Raw genomic sequence first — 18,677 nt, 5'->3', positions numbered from 1 at the left:
AATGAGGTTCAACCTGGATAAGTGTAAAGTGATGCATGTCAGTAACAAAAATCTCATGCATGAATACAGGATGTCCGGGGCGGTACTTGGAGAGACCTCCCAGGAAAGAGACTTGGGAGTTCTGATTGACAAGTCGATGAAGCCGTCTGCACAGAGTAGTGAAGATACAAGGTTATTCAGAGTAGTGAAGATATGAAGTTATTCAGAGTAATGAAGATACGAAGTTATTCAGAGTAGTAGGGGGATTGCGAAGATCTACAAAGTGACATAATCAAGCTCGAGAAATGGGCAGCGACATGGCAAATGAGGTTCAACGTGGATAAGTGCAAAGTGATGCATGTCGGTAACAAAAATCTCATGCACGAATACAGGATATCCGGGGTGGTACTTGGAGATACCTCCCAGGAAAGAGACTTGGGAGTTCTGATCGACAAGTCGATGAAGCCATCCGCGCAATGTGCGGTGGTGGCGGCGAAAAGGACGAACAGAATGCTAGGAATGATAAAGAAGGGGATCACAAACAGATCAGAGAAGGTTATCATACCGCTGTACCAGGCCATGGTGCGCCCTCACCTGGAGTACTGTGTTCAGCACTGGTCGCCATACATGAAGAAGGACATGGTACTACTCGAAAGGGTCCAGAGAAGAGTGACTAAAATGGTTAAGGGGCTGGAGGAGTTGCCGCACAGTGAGAGATTGGAGAAACTGGGCTTCTTCTCCCTTGAAAAGAGGGGACATGATCGAAACATTCAAAATACTGAAGGGAATAGACTTAGCAGATAAAGACAGATTGTTCACCCTCTCCAAGGTAGGGAGAACGAGAGGACACTCTCTAAAGTTGGAAGGAGATAGATTCTGTACAAATGTAAGGAAGTTCTTCTTCACCCAGAGAGTGGTGGAAAACTGGAACGCTCTTCCAGAGGCTGTTATAGGGGAAAACACCCTCCAGGGATTCAAGACAAAGTTAGACAAGTTCCTGCTGAACCGGAACATACGCAGGTAGGGTACTGGTCTTTGACCTAGGGGCCACCACCGAAGCGAACTGCTGGGCATGATAGGCCACTGGTCTGACCCAGCAGTGGCAATTCTTATGTTCATATGTCACCCCCAAACATCTCTGAACAAATCCCCCTTCCTTCCCTTCCCACCTACTTACCCAGGACTTTAACTCTGAACCCTTTCCATCTCTCAACTGCCTCACTCTATGTCGACCAACTGTAACCCATATGTATGTATAAACAAGCAAATCTGTAACTCCTCTAGTACGTTCCACTCCATGTATGTTAACTTGTAATGAACCAACAAGGCAAGCGGTCCAGCAAAGAATCCAACATGAAACGAAAGAAGGAGATTCAAATCCGATTTATTCAAGGTGCTCCCAAGAACCATGCCTGATGCATTTCGCCAAACAAGGCTAGTTAACACGAACAAAAAAACTTGTCTTTCATACACGCAGAACACAGATACACCCTCGCCCAGTAGGAAATAAAGATAAAGGTTAAATTGAACCGCCAAGAAGCCAAACTCTGCAGAAACAATGACACTTAGCAGATGTAAATCACCACTTTACAAATTAAGAAATGGAAATAAAACAAAAATTGAAAATAACAATATACCATTTTATTGGACTAATCCATTTTTCAATTAACTTTCAGAGGCCATAGCCTCCTTCTTCAGGTCAATATAGTATACTGCTGTTACATTATATTGTCCTGACCTGAGAAACAGAGTTTTGGTCTTTAAAAGTTAGTATTAAATGCATTAGAATTAGTCCAATAAAAAGATGACCTTATTTCTGTTTATAAAAGTTTTATCAATACAACTTTCTTACCGAACCCAATATTGTAACTTTTTAATTTCTTTCCTCACCCATCATGTATGTTTTTAATGTAATTATATTGTTAATGTGTCAGTTTCTTTGTTTTCTTTACTTGGACTATGTACATCGCCTAGCAATTCTAATAGGCGATTCATCAAATGCTTAAATAAACTTGAAACTACAATACTATTTTATTTTAAAGCAACAAAAATCATTTTTTTCTACCGTTTGTCGTTTCTGCTTTAATCATCTTGTCTTCATTCTCTTCTTTTTAGCCAGCATCTGTCGGCTCTCTGTTTTCCATGCAGCATCAGCCCTTTCCATCCACTGTCTGCCCTCTCTCTCCGCCCTCTCCCGTTCCATATGACATCTTCTCTCTTTCTATGCTTCTTCCATAAACTGTCTATCCTGTGCTCCTTCTCTCCTTTGTACATGATTTTCATCTCTGCCACCGCTCCATTTTTCTTTCTGTCACCACCCCCTCCCCTATGCTCTGGCATCTCTCTCTTCTCCTTTCTTTCCTTCCCATCCCATGGTCTGTCATCTCTGTCTCCTTCCCTTCCCTGATTCCCTGGCATCTCTTTCCTTTCCTTCTTTTCCATCTCTCCCTCTCCCTCCATACTCTGACATCGCCTTCCTTTCCCCCTTCCATTTTCCTTGCTCTGGCATACCTTCCTCCCTCCATGTCGATGGGATATCAGGGAGAGGGGTGTAGGGCTCTGTGACTCAGAGATTCTGGCAGGGGGAATCCCCATCAGCTGAGCCTCCCTTTCTCTTCTCAGTTAATGCCATATCGGGAGCAGAGAGTGGTATTTCTCTGTTTCTATGACAATAATGCTCTATGACCTCACAATGCAAGTGTTAAGAGCCTTAGCCTATAGGGCAGGGGTAGAGAACTCCGGTCCTTGAGAGCCATATTCCAGTCGGGTTTTCAGAATTTCCCCAATGAATATGCATGAGATCTATTTGCATGCACTGCTTTCAATGCATATTCATTGGGGAAAGCCTGAAAACCCGACTGGAATACAGCTCTCGAGGACCGGAGCTCCCTACCCCTGCTATAGGGGGAGGATGGGCCATTTTTATCTGCCATCATGTTTCTTTGTTTCTATGAAGTCCTACAGAGAAGTTTGGCTGCCATATTTTGCAGGATCTATACTAGTCTTTTGAGATTTGCCCTTGTAATATCTGCATAATTGATATTATAGTATTTGTAAAATGAGTTCAGAAGTATGTGGTATGTGTTGTGAAAAGGGCCATGCAGAGTCCAGAACAACTCCCAACTATTTAAAATGGGGCATCATGAATCAGTCAGCCAAACAGAACAGGGGAATTTGACCCCTAACCCAGCATGCTATTACTTTTCTGGGTTCAGGACTACACAGTTATTTCAAAGCCAATCTAGAATTGCAACACTGCCTGTTTTATGGTCCCCAAGATCTGGAATGATCTTATGCCTACTACAGGGTCAGAATTTTCGTTTCCTAAAATGAAATGCTATTTTTTTTTTATTTTTTTAATTGAATTGGCCTTTGGGGGTCTGAGTCTCTATCTAAAGAAGATCATCTCATTCCAGGAAGCTTTATCCACACTAGTTGTTAAAGCTGTCTCTTTTGCTGCTCTTTAGTTTACGTATGACGTGAGTGATAGCTGTTTCCCGCTCTTTGGTTTTTATTACCCTGCTATGATCTGTGCATTATAAACAACAGCAGAAGCAAACAGTCCACATTCTGCATCGTCTCTGCACACATCAGTTGATTTTAATCCCACTCTTTGATCTGATTAGACAGTATTGCTATAAAATTTTCTACATATTTTCTTTCATTGTTACATACAAATTCAAGACAAACTTGATGTTTTGTCAGATACTAAAAAGTGACACCACGTGATGACCTCATTTATGCAATGTATAAGTGTCAGCTCGCTTTAGTGAATACAGCAGAGTCGTCTTCACTTTTTTCATGGCACACTTGATTGAATTTTTTAACTGCTGAATTTAACTGGTTAAACCTTGAAGAGTCCTCTCTCTAATCATTTTCAACTTAGTGACCAAATTAAAATAAAGCACTGAATTATCCATTCTCATATCACTGAGGACATGAAAATGTCATCCCTATACTCTGTAACACAGGGACATATTCATGGACCTTAAGAAAGTCTCCCACGCTAAACACATTCACTCCAAAGATTATGTCCAAAAGTTGAAAGGAATATTCATTGTCTGCTTGTAGATTAAGGGATCCCTCATGTGCCACCACTTGAAATCAAAGGGCTGCCTGCGGACATTGGTCCCACAGTGGACATCTCCATACTTCTGATGATAGGAGGCAAAGTCATTGAGAAAGGTACAGCTCAACCCCAGAGGTTCCAGCAGGGAGACGACTTTCTCTTCCAGGCAGCATTTCCCTTCAATGACTGGTCCAAAAGGTTTAGGGATACCCAGGTATTTCCCAAGGACAATCATGTTCACCTGACCAGGACACAGGAGAAGATATGGTATCAATAATGAAGAGGATTTGGTATACTCTGATGATATGGTTCAAAGGATTTCATTAATGTAAATGGTCCTTCTTAAGTGTGAAGACATTATCTATGCTGTTTCACGATGAACTTAATTTTTAAGACTAGCAGAAAGGAGTAGAGATAGATAGGGGTGTCAGGAGAAGGACTAGGCCACAGGCGCATAACCAATGCTCTTTCAAAGGTAGAATAATAAACAACCTCCACTGATAAGCAGTATACAGTATAAGTAATGAATAAACTTGCAAATGAATAAACCTGGAAACATTTCTGTGAAATTGCTGATGCCAATAGCTGTAACATTCAGATTTGGCAAGGAATTAGTGGATCCTGACTACTAATAAATGTGTGATGGGTCCTCAAAATCTGGACTTACATTTTGGGGGGCAGACAGCAATCATGCTTTGTTCTGGGAGGGGAGGAACAGAAGGGGGCCACGGAGCAGGCAGGCATGCAACAACAGGGGGCAGGGGGAGAGGGAAAGGGGGGCTGCTTTGGGGGGAGGGGTGTGCTGGGGGCAGACTGCAATCATGTGTCCCATGCTGGTAAGAAGTGGAGGGGGAGAGGGAAAGGGGGCTGCTTTGGGGGGAGGAGTGTGCTGGGAACAGACAGCAATCATGCTTTGCTCTGGGAGGAGGAGGAAACAGAAGGGGGCCACGGAGAGACAGGCAGGCATAACGCAACAGAGAAATTCAGGCAGGCAGGGGACCAGGGAGACAGAAAGAAAGACAGACAAGGGGCCAGGGAGAGACACAGACAGAAAGAAAGACAGACAGACAGCGTCCAAGGAGAGAGAGACAAAGAAACCCCCCCAGACAGACAGACATCTACTCTAGCACCCGTTAATGTAACGGGCTTAAACACTAGTTAAAAATAATTATGCTTTGCTTAGAAAATTCAGCCAAGTTCACACCATGAAAACTGTATAAATTATCCTTTAGCTGTCCAACTGAAAAGCATTAATATGGGGGGTGGATGGGATGGGGAGCCATTCTCCTTTCTCACCATGACTGGGAAGAAACCTAGTGCCTTTTGGTCTTGTAAATAGAAGAGAGCAGGAACATCGATGATGTCTTGTTCCGTCAGTCCTAGCTGTGCTTTGAGAATATTCCGATTCCAGTTAATGCAGCGCTGAGAAGGGAAAAATCATACACATTTTGTCTGAAATACGTTACTGATTCTTTTTTATCATGTTTTTTTCATTCTATGCTTTCTATATGGAATCTTTATCCAGACTTTGCAGATTTGGCCTTGTATTGTAGAGTTTCTGTTTATATCAATGCTACTACTATTATTAATTATTTCTGGAGTGCTAACAGATGTACACAGCACTGTATAGACTCACGAATGAGCACAATCTAATCAATCAAGACTGACAAACAGGATGCCAGGGTAGGGGTTACAGTCAGAGGGGATGGTTAAACTGCTGGCTTAGGTGGTGAGGAGTAGGGTTATGAGTTGAAGGCCATCTCAAAAAGGTGGGTTCACAGCCTACTTTTTAACAGGGGAAGAGGCGTGGTGGACGGACTCAGCTAGTCTATTCTAGGCATATGGGGCAGGGCAGTAGGGTTGGCCACCGTGAGAACGGGCTACTGGGTTTGATGGACCATTGGTCTGACCCAGTAAGGCTATTCTTATCTTCTTATGTACCAGATGTCTGAGAAAACCCAGACATGTCCACTTTTTAGTTCCCAGATAAACTTTCCAAAACCTGGCAATCTGTCTAGATTCTGGAAAGCCCCAACGAGCTCTGGCTGTATTTGAGCATGCACAGATGATGTCACACGTGCTCGAGGCCCTACAAATGCGGCCAAAGCTTGTTGGGGAAGAAGCCAAAGCTTTAAGGGGGCAGGACTTTGCGGAACTTGAGAGAGAATGGTGCGGCGCCATGCATCCAGGTTTGTGAGGCTCCAAATATGGTAACCCCACGGGGCAGTGAGATGAAAGGAACGAAGTCTGTAATTGGCAGTGCAAGCAAAGGATTTCTGTTTGCTCTCAGCAGGGACAATCTGTATCTGTACAGCATTACAAAGATTAAAAGCATCTAAACTTACTTCCCTGATTTTGCTAATGAGTTGTTTGCCTTGTTGAAATTCTTTTATATCATATCCAGCCTCTCCCTGATCTAACTCTGTGATCAATCTTCCTCTAGTAATTGCACACTGTCTTGTATCCTGTGATCCACTGGATTCCAGAAATTGCACTATCCTCTGTTCTAGCAGCGATTCCTGTAATTTGCTTGTCACAGAGGTCAACTAAGTGGCCTGTAGTTTCCTATGTCCTCTTTATTTACACTTTTAGGAGAGCAACCAGGTCTCCTCCAGGACCACTCCCAACTACTATAAATAAATATTGAATAGGTCAAACATTGGAGCCACAAGAACTTCCCTAAAATTCTTCAAGACCCTCAGATGTATCCATCCAGACCCATCATTTATCTGACACAGACCTGCCAAAAGAACTTTGTGATGAAGTTTTACAAAGGTAAAGATTGGGAGAAGACTATAAGAAAATTTAAATTTGTTTAAATATCCCTTGAGACACCATCAGATCCATCACTGTGAAGTGCAAACATTTTGCCAGAGCCAAAATCCTGCCTCAATCAGGCTTTGCCTGCAAAGGAAATAGCTTTAGGTTAAGGAAACAACTTGGGAAGGACACGGGGAGGATTTAAATTACTTTGTAAAACCACAGAGATCCTTGGATGAGACTAAGGAAAACACTGACTTCAGTGGTGCAGCTAGGAATGACTGTGCCCTGAGCAGAAAAATTGAGAGGAGCTCCCCTATAATACTATTACTCCCAAATAGGACCCTGAGGAGTAAGAAGGGAAGGAGGACACACATTTCCCAAAGCCAACATTACTATTGATACATTCAAAAAATATATACTTATTATTCTACCTTTGTGGTCTGCGTATTGCTTTGGTCCTACTGTTTCTCTTCTGCTTTTTCTTAACTCTCTCCAGGGTCTTCTTTCCTTTTGACATTTTTCTCTATGTCTATCATCCATCTCTCTTCTGTGCCTCTATCCATCCTGCCCAATGTCTCCCCTCTATGTCCCTACTCTACTGATCATTTCTATAGTGCTGCTAGATCCTTCTCCGTGTTCAGTGTCAGCATAGCTATTGCTAGCAATCAGCATTTTCAGTTGGCATAACTAATGTCAGCAAACGCCTATGGGAAATTATATCAATCTGACTCTGGAAGGAAGATGCAGATAGACCCTGAGTGCTTATTCACAGAAAGCATCCAGGCAGACGATTTCATATAGCCCTAAAAGACGGTTTCAAATAGCCCTGATTAAATCATGATTACAAACCAACTTATAGCTATAAGGTGCGAAAAGGTGCTAAAAAGATGTGTTAATGTCTGATACTTAGGATGGACAGCTTAGGATATACAATGGGTCCAGGTGCACAGATAACTAAAGTTAATCAGAAACTATTGTCAGAGACATACTGGAAATGACATATGACTGCAGCCTATTCTTTTCCTGTCTAGCACAAGTTTACGATGTTTAACTTCTATTGAAGCTCGATAGTTTTTATATTTAGAATAAGATTCCAAACTATAAAAGCCCCCTCGCAACATCACCCCCCTCTCTTGGCTCTCTGGTCCTCTCTTGTTTCTCTTTAGCTATCTCTTTATCTTTCTGTCTCGCTCTCTCTGGCCTATCTCTGGAACCCGAAGCTTGGGATATCACCCTCCCCACCCCCCTATTTCTCTCTCTCTCTCTCTCTTTCTTTGTGTGTTCTCTCTCATTCACAAGAACACAGAAGCAGTCTCTGTAATTGTAATTGTAACTTTTATGAATCCTACTTTTCTGTAAGCCTATTTCTATAATATATTCTTTATGCAATCACCTCTGGCTGTGCTTCTCATTTGATTCTACTTCCTGGTGAATCTTCGGTGAGGGAATTGAATCTGGGACCTGGCGTTTCAAACCTTACATTCAGCTTCTCTCCTCTCTCTTCTCTTCCTCCTGTGCCTACCCCCTGTGGTCTGGCATCTCTCTCTCCCTCCCTCCATTGGTAAAGCATCTCTCCCTGGTCTAGTCTCTCTCTCTTTTCCCTCAGCTCCCCCCCCTTAGGTTCAGCATCCGCACTCTCCCTCCCCCCCTTTGGTTCAGGCTTCTCTCTATTCCTTCTGCTCATCTCCCCCTGCCCTCCATCTTCTATCCCCTTTGGCATCTCTCTCCCTCCCATACGGGTCTGGAATCTGTCTGACAACCCCTCCCACCATGATGCGGGTCCGGCACCTGTTTACCTTCCCCTACTTTCTGCCATTCCTGTAAACACTGCAGTGGGTCATAGCAGAGGCAGCACTGAATACTCTCTGTTTGGCGGGGCCTTTCCTCTGCCACATCCCACCCACAGGAAGTTGCATCAGACAGGTGGAACAGTGTAGAGGAAAGCCCCACCAGATAGAGAGCAGCTTTCAGTGCTGCTTCTGCTGTGACCCATTACAGCATTTGCAGGAGTAGGGTTTGGTAGATGAAATATTGGCAGAGGGGGGGTGTTGCAATTTCAGGCAGCTCCTACCATTGGCCAGGTTCACTTAATGGTAATTACACTCCAGGTTGTCTTTTAAGAATTTGAAGAGATAGGGTGGGCGGGAATAAAAGTCTAAACTGAAGTTTCCTTTGGCTATTAGCTGTGCTTTATATTGATACTATGGTAACTTTAAAATAGTCCCTTTAAATGCTAGCCTATGGAATTGTAAGAAACTTTTTATGCTAAGAAAAACTATTCCTTTGCTGAGTGAGTAGAGTAGCTTAAAATAAGGCCCTGAATAATCTTGCGTTCCGTTTGTTTTGGTAGAGCTGTCTTTGAAATTGCCAGGTGCCTATTAGCTGTGCATTATACTGAAACTATTGTAAGAGAATCTTCCTTAAATAAAGTCTTTGAGTTTACCTATTTAATTCTAAGTCTACCTCTATCTGGTTGTGGTAGGGCAGAAGACACTACAGGGATTCAAAGAAGGTTTGGATAAATTCCTGAAGGAAAAGGGGATTGAGGGATACGGATAGAAGTAAGGATAGGTTTTTTAGGGCAGGGAACACTTGACAGGTCATGGACCTGATGGGCCGCTGCGGGTGCGGACCGCTGGGCGCAATGGACCTCTGGTCTGATCCCGGTGGAGGCAACTTCTTATGTTCTTACCTTTCCCAAAGCTTAAAAGCAATTCCCCAGCAAATTCTTACCAGTGTAGCCCTATCCCTCTTGGAACTCTTCTCACACAGCAACTCTCAGCTTTTCCTCACATTGTTCCCTGGATTTCTATTTATTTGATCCCTTTGCTGTTTTTGGAATCCTGCCTGGATTGACCAATGTTGAAAACAAGATACTGGGCTAGATGGACTTTTGGTCTGAATCCATATGGCTATTCTTTTGTTATTATGAATACTGACTTGTTTGGTTTCACCTTTTCAGTTACCATCTTAGAATACAATAATGGTCTCTTTTTTCCTCTTATCCCCCCAAATTGTTGTTCAGTTGAATTTCTCTTGGCCACCATGAGAACAGGCTACTGGGCTTGATGGATTAGGTTGACTCAGTAAGGGTATTCTTATGTTCAAAATTAAGAGGGATTTCAGGCTAGCCCTAATGAATATGCATGAGAGAGATTTGCATATCCTACCTGTACATAATCGTTGTCTGCCTTCATAAGTTCATTGGACAGGAGGTCATCTATGCTATGCTGAATGGTATTTATTCCTAGGATGACAAAGTTAAAACCATAATGTAAGGCTAGTGCCTTTTGGGTAATTTAAATCACATAGCAGTGTATGTATCGTACGATATATTTTCACTTTTAAGGACCTCTTGTTTCTGAAACAAAAAAATGCATTATTTCCTGACCTTTCAAGGGCTATACAAATGAGGAGAAAAGTCCTTTTGGCTCTTAAACCTTAACTCTTAGCCTTGGGAGGGACATATTTCCTTAAATGTCTATGTAAATGTATGCTAAAGTTAGGGGGGTACAACTTTTCTGTTCTTTGATCCAGTTCATCTTAGAAATTCTATGGGAGCCTTCAATTCCGATAATTGCATTCTCTTCTAGTTTGATGTGACCTTTGGGTCTCCAAAAGAAAATTTCCTTTACATATTGTTTAAATTGTGGGAGAGTCCTTCCTAGCTATCCACTTTTCTTGTCCCCCTTCTGATTTCCTTATATTGGGGTTGTTAATACAAAACATTCCTGGGGTTTTTTTTGTCCTTTTATTGAATGTTTTCCTAATTTGTTTATTGTGTCAGAATACAAGACATTTCTGTTTCAAGTGTTAATACTTGAGTTGTAAAGCATTTATAAATTTTAAAAAGGTATTTTATATTGTCTGCGATCTTTTTATGTAAATAATCATCGTACTCTACCTATTCAATATTACAGTAATCTAATTGCAATAACAGTAAAGCCTGAGTGGCTTGAACATAATTTTTAAATCATTTCAATTTCCTCAGTATCATAAATGATATTTTGATCATTGCATTTATCTGTGTTTCCATTGATAGAGTATTATTTATCAACGCCCCAAGATCTTCAAACTTAACTTGAACCCTCACTTGTCGGCCATCCCAAATATTTTTTCAATTGATCTTTTCTATTTTTTCAATTGAACTCCAGAGAGCAGTTGTATGTGTGTTTATGCAACTATAATTGACCATTCATGATGGCACTTCGTTTTCTATCTCATTTCTTTGCATCCCCCTTTATACCACCATGGTAGAAGAAGATGGGAAATCCAGTTTTTAGACCTGATCAGCATGCAAAATTTATTTAATGCATATTAAATCAACACGTGCAAAGTCCACTATCAAACTTTAATGGAAAACAGAGCTCACTCTGATAATTGGGAAAGATACTGAAAAAGACCATAAAATAAACCTATATTTGTTTTCCGCATACATCTTGTATTAGAAAGCCATTCCTCCACCGAGATAGGCATGCTGGTTTATTAAAGATTAAGATGTTGCTCATAATCTGACCTACCTTGGAACATGGCTGCATCTCCAAACCCTTGCTGCTTTTTCTCCTGGAACAGCTGGTAACAGACGGTAGGACTAGCCAGAAGTAACCGGAAACCCTAAGTAAAAGCATAGGAAAATAGACTAGAATCAGGAACAGGAGTCTTCCTGCAGCAGAGTTCATCTTACAAACTACCTTATGGATAGGGAGTTCATCCTTTTCAAGTCCCAACTCAAAGCCATTTCTATCTATAAGTTTTATAGTTGAGGCAGTAGAAGGTTAAGAGTTAGCAAAATGTTTACTTAACCCCCCCCCCCCACACACAGATTTTAGTGCTGGCCACAGTGGTAACAGTCCCGACGCTGATAGGAATTCTATGAGTGTCGGAGCTGTTACTGCCGCAGTTAGTGCTAAAAACCACACTCAGTTTTGTGAAAGGGGTGGGGGATTATTGAGAATTGGGATTCACATTTGTTTGAAATGAAATGGAAAATTTTAATAATTAACACAATTTCATTCTTTTTTGTTCATATCATTAAAAAAATATGCAGCTACCTAAAACAAAAGCCCCCTGAATTGCCTCTATAGCTCCCAAAACATCCTTCCTGAGTCTTCTCAGTTGTCATGTCATGTCTCTCAGCTGCTCTGGCCCTGGTGCTGGACAACCAAAAGCTGGAATCAGTTTTAATTCTGCCATGGAAGAAAATCTACCAATTAGCATTTCTGAAGGGTTAACCGACAGGTCTGCCTGGATTTTCTTTTTCATTTTTTCCCAAAGACACAGATATTTTGCGTGTACTACACAGTCCCCCATGCAAAATGGCAGGAGGGATGCTTACTCCCTCCTGCCACTGGCGGCTCCCCCCCCACGCAAAGGGCAGGAGGGATGCCCACTCCCTCCTGCCATCCTGACTTACCTCCCATGCAAAATGGCAGGAGGGATGCCTACTCCCTCCTGCCACTGGCGGCTTCCCCCCCCTCTGACTCACCCCCATGCAAAACAGAAGGAGGGATGCTCATTCCCTTCTTCCATCCCGACTCACCCTTCCCCAACTCACTCCCCAGCATGCGAAATGGCAGGAGGAATGCCACCAGAGGTCCCCCAACACATCCTCCCCTGTACCTTTAGTTAGGAGCAGGAGGATTGCTCAGTACCTCCTGCTCCGTAGCTGAATCAACAATTTGGGGCCTTAGGCCACTCCCCTGTGCATCATGTGATGCACAGGGAGGGGCCTAAGGCCCTGATTGGCTCAGATGCCTCAGGCCCCTCCCCCTGGACTAGGGTCGGGTTGGGGTGAGGCTAGGGCTGGATTGGGGGCAGGGCTGAAATTAGTAGATGTCCCCTTTTGAGGAAAAAAATAAATGGTCACCTTAGGCTTGGGGGAAGCCACTGCTTGCCCTTGATCAGTAGTATGGAATATTGCTACTCCTTGGGTTTTGGCCACCGTGAGAACGGGCTACTGGGCTTGATGGACCATTGGTCTGACCCAGTAAGGCTATTCTTATGTTCTTAAGTTTACCATTAAGAGTTCCATAAAGGAGACGGGACATATTAGTTACATTAACTTGAAGGATGGTGGAAACAGTTACAGAATCACAAGTGGATAAGGAGTAAGTAGAGATAAAAATGGATGACATAATAAATAAAGTGGCAAAATGCTGTGGATTCTTGGTTTGGAGGGGATTGCACTTGGATGACTGTGCAAGCTTACAGAAAGGTAGGATGTTTTGCATATTCCTTGATTATATATTGCCTTAATGGTTGTTTCTGTTGTATGGACTCTAGTTTAATGGTTAATGATCCACAAATCTCCAATTAGATTAGATTTGAACCTAGGCTTCCCTGCCTCATCTGACCATGGGGAATAGGGACCAGAAAGATTTAGGAGCCTAAATGTTCTTGTCACTGTTCACCTTTCTGTCATGGGCTGGGGTAAAGGTCATGAACTCATCAACATGACCCACCAACAGCCAGTCGACATAGAGCTCTACAGGGGCTTGGACTTGTTGAGCAAAGAGGAAGTCTCGGAGAGCTTCATTCATTCTTCTTCCAGCTGACCTAGGATTTTAGGTTAAATAAGAAAATCATTGAATAGACAAGAGATAATATATTCAGATGTCAATTTTCAGCTACATGAATATGCATAACTTTAAAAGCATTAGATATTTTTTCAGAATAAGCCATGTTTTCTCTTATCCAACTGTTACTGGCTATCCTTTCTCTAGCACTACTACAGTAGATGTACACAGCACTGTACACCAAAACTCAGGGTTTACAATCTATTTCAGACAGACAAAAAGGACAAATAAGGGATTCAAGAGTGTCATTTCCACTCTCTGTTTCCTACCTGCCAGCCAGTTTTTAATCCACATGAGTATTTCACCCTCTAGTCCATGGCTCGCAATTTTTCAAAGTAGTCTTTCATGCGGAACCTTGTCAAACGCCTTCTGAAAATCCAAATCTGCAATGTCGACCCTTGTCTATCTGCCTGTTTACTCCCTCAAAGAAGTGCAGCAAGTTCTTCAAGCAAGATCTTCCTTTGCTGAAGTCGTGCTGGCTGATCCTCATCAGATCATGTCCATCAAAGTGATCAATGATGCGGTCCTTTGTCCGCGCCTCTACCATCTTTCCAGGTACCGAGGTCAGACTCACCGGTCTGTAGTTTCCCGGATCTCCCCTTGAACCTTTCTTGAAGAGAAGGATAACATTTGCCACTTTCCAGTCTTCCAGAATCCTTCCTAATTTGATCGACAGATTGGCTATTAGTTAAAGCAGTTCAGCTATAGCCCCTTTCAGTTCCTTGATTACCTTCAGATGGATGCCATCCAGTCCTAGGGATTTATCATTTTTAAGCCTATCTGCCTACATACCTTTTCTAGACTGACTGTCAACCCTGTCAGTTTCCCATTTTCATTTCCTGCGTATAGCCTGTCAGCTTCCGGTATGTTGTATATCCTCTTCGGTAAATACAGATGCAAAAAATGTGTTCAGTTTGTCAGCGATGGCTTTGTCCTCCTTTAGCACTCCCTTTATTCCATGGTCATACGACGGAAAGTTGTAATTTGGTTTAAGGTTGTTAGGAGGTTCAATCAGAAATCACCAATGATCTCTAGACTTTAGAGCACGGGTGCCCACACACTTTTTTGGCTTGCGAGCTACTTTTAAAATGACCAAGTCAAAATGATCTACCAACAATAAAATTTTTTAAAAACACAAAGCACACTGTACGCAGAGAAAATGTTAACTATCATTTGTATTCAGGGTTTTTTTTTCAGAGGTCAAGGCTGATGACTTTAAAATATGCAATGTCACCTCAGTAACAACTATATAAAAATAGACAAATATACCCCCTCCCCTTTTACCAAACTGCGATAGCCCCTCGCAGCTCCCGATGCTCATAGGCTCCCTGCGCTAAAAACCACTATCACGGTTTAGTAAAAGGGGGCCATAATGCAAAATATAGACAGCAGATATAAATTCTCAAAACGGACACATTTTGATCACTAGATTGAAAATAAAATCATTTTTCCTATCTTTTTGTCTGGTGATTTCATGAGTCTCTGGTTGCACTTCCTTCTTCTATAAATCCAATATTTCTTTCTTTCTGCCCCCTCCCCTTTTCTTTCTGTCTCTCTTTCTTTCTCTCTCCCCCTGCCTGCCTGTCTTTCTTTCTCTCTCCCCCTGCCCCCCTCTTTATTTCTGCCTTTCTTTCTCTCTCCCCCCCATGTCATTGCACCGATTTTTCCACTTCACCGATTCTTTCCCTACCCCCCCCCCAAGCCACCATGTTGATTTCTCTGAGTTGCTTCTTCCTCTCCGACGTCAGAATTGACGTCGGAGGTGAAGTCTTGTGGGTCCGGCACTTGTATGCACCTGGCCTGGCTTGGGGAGGCAGGAAGAAAAAGATCGCAAAGGCAATTATATCGACTCTCGTTGCCTTTGCGATCTACTGGTCAATTGCGATCGACCATTTGGGCACTCTTACTCTAGAGCTCCAGAGAAACAGGGAGGAGGAGCTCAGCTTTCTTGAATTCAAGCAGTTTCCTGAAGTCTATGTTTGAACCAGGACAGATTTGAATTCACCTTTCTAAGAAGTGATTTAAGCCCAAGACAAGGGCAGCAATAGGGTCTGTTGGAGACTTGACCAAAATGGAGGATCTTCCCTATGAAAATTAACACCTGGATAAATACGGAAGAGGAGATTGTAGTTAAGTTATGTTGAGTTCAAGAACTGTGCCTCTATTCCTGCTGAGAAGAAGTAAAACTTGGACATTGTGATTATTACCCTTGGGAGTTGTCTGGTTTATTCAGAGACAGTGAGAGGAGTGTTTGCTACGTCCTGACAGTTTATTGCTGGTCCCGACTCACAGCCCTACTGCAAACAAAGCAGCAGTTGAGATAAATAGGGGTTACACTTGCACAATTAGGGATACATAATTCATTGAGTCTTTCTTGGATTACTATTGTACTTTGAGGGGTTTTGAGTCTCTTGAGGGATGGAAATGTTATGCAGTTTGTAACCATTAAAGTTAAGAATATGCGCAAAGCAGTTTTAAAATTGGGGAATACATACAAATCTACACTCTAATAAATGAGTGGTAACAATAGGGTCCCTAGTGCACTTCGTTTACAGAGAACTGCTGTCACAATTGCTACTGAAGGCCTAAACTCTGGCTCCAACTTTTGGCAACATATTAAAACTGATGCAATATATGATGTTGTGGTGATTCTCCAACATTCAATATTCTTCGGTGCACCCTCACCTGGAGTACTACGTCCAGCACTGGTTGCCGTACATGAAGAAGGACATGGTACTACTTGAAAGGGTCCAGAGAAGAGCAACTAAAATGGTTAAGGGGCTGGAGGAGTTTCCGTACAGTGAGAGATTGGAGAAACTGGGCCTCTTCTCCATTGAAAAGAGGAGACTGAGAGGGGGCATGATCGAAACATTCAAAATACTGAAGGGAATAGACTTAGTAGAGAAAGACAGATTGTTCACCCTCTTCAAGGTAGAGAGAATGAGAGGGCACTCTCTAAAGTTGAAAGGGGATAGATTCCGTCCGAACGTAAGGAAGTTCTTCTTCACCCAGAGAGTGGAAGAAACTGGAACGCTCTTCCAGAGTCTCTTGTAGGGGAAATCACTCTCCAGGGTTTCAAGACTAAGCTGGACAAGTTCCTGCTAAACTGGGACATACGCAGGTGAGACTGGACTCATTTAAAGCACTGGTCTTTGACCTGGGGGCCGCCGCGTGAGCGGACTGTCGGGCAGGATGGACCACTGGTCTGACCCAGCAGCGCCAGTTCTTATGTTCTTATGTCTTTTGAGTTCTGTAAAAAGGAGCTCTTCACTCCACGGGCAATACCTCTTAGTTTCTAAGAAAGAAATGGTATTCCTGAGACAACTGCCAAGATAATGAGTGTTTCAATTTCAAGGGAGTCGAGACCATACATTTCAACGAATTGGTTGAAGTGCTTGGGATCACTTCTACTTCCAGTAGACACATTCTCATAAGAACATAAGAATTGCTGCTGCTGGGTCAGACCAGTGGTCCATCATGCCCAGCAGTCCGCTCATGCGGCGGCCCTCTGGTCAAAGACCAGCACCCTAACTGAGACTAGCCCTACCAGCGCACGTTCCGGTTCAGCAGGAACTTGTCTAACTTTGTCTTGAATCCCTGGAGGGTGTTTTCCCCTATAACAGCCTCCAGAAGAGCGTTCCAGTGTTCCACCACTCTCTGGGTGAAGAAGAACTTCCTTATGTTTGTACGGAATCTATCCCCTTTCAACTTTAGAGAGTGCCTTCTGGTTCTCCCTACCTTGGAGAGGATGAACAACCTGTCTTTATCTACTAAGTCTATCCCCTTCAGTACCTTGAATGTTTCGATCATTTCCCCTCTTAATCTCCTCTGTTTGAGAGAGAAGAGGCCCAGTTTCTCTAATCTTTCACTGTACGGCAGCTCCTCCAATCCCTTAACCATCTTAGTCGCTCTTCTCTGGACCTTTTCGAGTAATATCGTGTCCTTCTTCATGTACGGCAACCAGTGCTGGAGGCACCCTTCCCGCATGTTTCTTGTGCATTATCTGTTTTGGACAACTGGTGACACATGCCCTGAGCATGTGCTTAGCTTGCTTATTGGGTAATCCATCCCTGCCTAAGAAAATAAAACCGAACACTGTTCTATAAATTATTCTCAAAGTTAATAGAATACCTGAAATGTATTACATTACATTACATTAGTGATTTCTATTCCACCATTACCTTGCGGTTCTACGTATAACTGGATGTGTAAATGGCAGGAATGCCCCTGAACCGCTCATGGCCCTCCCATTGTCGCTCCACTTTTTTGGAACCTGTGCCTAAATTTAAATGCAATTAGCACCAATAATTGCTTGTTAAGATCCCAATTACTGGCACTAATTGGCTCATTATTCAACTACATTGCAGACGTGATTTTTTGCTATCGGACATCTGTGTCATTCTTAAGCAGCACTCAAACCTGGTCAGAACCAATTACCCAGTCAACTCACACTCAATATTGACTCAAAGTCTTCGGACCAGCTACTTTGACGAATGTATATGATGGGACAATTTTATAAATGCCTTCTCGTGTGTGCAAAACACAATTCTATATGCTCATCTCTCATAAAACTATCCTCACAACTTCTGCTCCCAATTCTAATGAAACAGCTTGAAGATTCATTCATTCATTTATTTATTTAATTTGGGTGAGGAATTGTTGTTTACTTTATTTCATATTCCAGTAATGAATTGAAGTATAAATTTTCAACTCGACTAAACAGAGCAAAACATCTACCACACTGGGGCAGATATTCAGCTGATGGCAGTCAGGGTTTTTATATTCCCAGATATTTGATGCCAGGTCATGTCCGGCCACCGGCATTGAATATCTGGTTATATGCTAACCGCTAAAACTTATGCAGTTAAGTGCAATATTCAGCTCTTTACCTGAATCCGGAACATCTACAGTGCAGGGATAACTTCCAGGTCTACCCCAGCACTAACCGCAGAGTGCTGTGGCAATCTGCCTGGATATTCAGTGGCATTATCCTGGTTAAATCATCTAAAAAATCAATCCCTAAGTTTCTATGTTTCTCATAATTCAAGGTGCTTCTTTTACTTTAGTCAGATTTGATCCAAAAGATTTCACTCACACGTACTCAGACACTTACGCCAGAATGTTGCTTCCAATTAAAATTCTTCCCAAGGGATAGGTCCTTCCTTTCACTGTCACCGGGGGGCTCACTTCAAGATTTCCAAAGTAGTCCAGGCTGCTGACATCAAATAAGGATGCAGGCTCTCTCTTCACATATCCAAAATCTGGACCCTGTAAGAACACAGAGGTGAAAG

At 42.6% G+C, this 18,677-nt stretch overlaps 2 protein-coding genes across 7 annotated transcripts in view; one reads left to right on the top strand and one right to left on the bottom strand.

The window, feature by feature from the left end:
* The window catches only part of LOC117348899 (protein-arginine deiminase type-2-like), a 244,259-nt gene that overhangs the window by 57,573 nt on the left and 168,009 nt on the right, over window positions 1–18,677 (top strand). The window contains exon 1 of one of the 4 annotated variants that reach the window (XM_033921530.1): window positions 4,051–4,164. The exons of the other annotated variants lie outside the window; for them this stretch is intronic. The gene's annotated coding sequence lies outside the window, so the exon portion shown is untranslated. Of the gene's footprint in view, window positions 1–4,050; window positions 4,165–18,677 lie in introns of those variants that run through there. 4 annotated transcript variants of the gene reach the window in all.
* The window catches only part of LOC117348897 (protein-arginine deiminase type-3-like), a 52,058-nt gene continuing 37,352 nt past the window's right edge, over window positions 3,972–18,677 (bottom strand). For 2 of the 3 annotated variants that reach the window (XM_033921518.1, XM_033921520.1), the window contains 6 exons: window positions 18,500–18,654; window positions 13,222–13,366; window positions 11,332–11,425; window positions 9,982–10,058; window positions 5,345–5,470; window positions 3,972–4,289 (listed from right to left, as the gene is read on the bottom strand). In XM_033921518.1, the coding sequence (XP_033777409.1) occupies window positions 4,008–4,289; window positions 5,345–5,470; window positions 9,982–10,058; window positions 11,332–11,425; window positions 13,222–13,366; window positions 18,500–18,654 (879 nt within the window). In that variant the 3' untranslated portion in view covers window positions 3,972–4,007. The remainder of the gene's footprint in view (window positions 4,290–5,344; window positions 5,471–9,981; window positions 10,059–11,331; window positions 11,426–13,221; window positions 13,367–18,499; window positions 18,655–18,677) is intronic. The other variant, XM_033921519.1, reaches the window with a different exon arrangement.

The sequence above is a fragment of the Geotrypetes seraphini genome, chromosome 15, assembly GCF_902459505.1.
Source record: "Geotrypetes seraphini chromosome 15, aGeoSer1.1, whole genome shotgun sequence".
Taxonomy (NCBI): Eukaryota; Metazoa; Chordata; class Amphibia; order Gymnophiona; family Dermophiidae; genus Geotrypetes; species Geotrypetes seraphini.
Note: the sequence above shows the minus strand (reverse complement) of the source record. Positions and strands in the feature narration are given on the sequence as shown.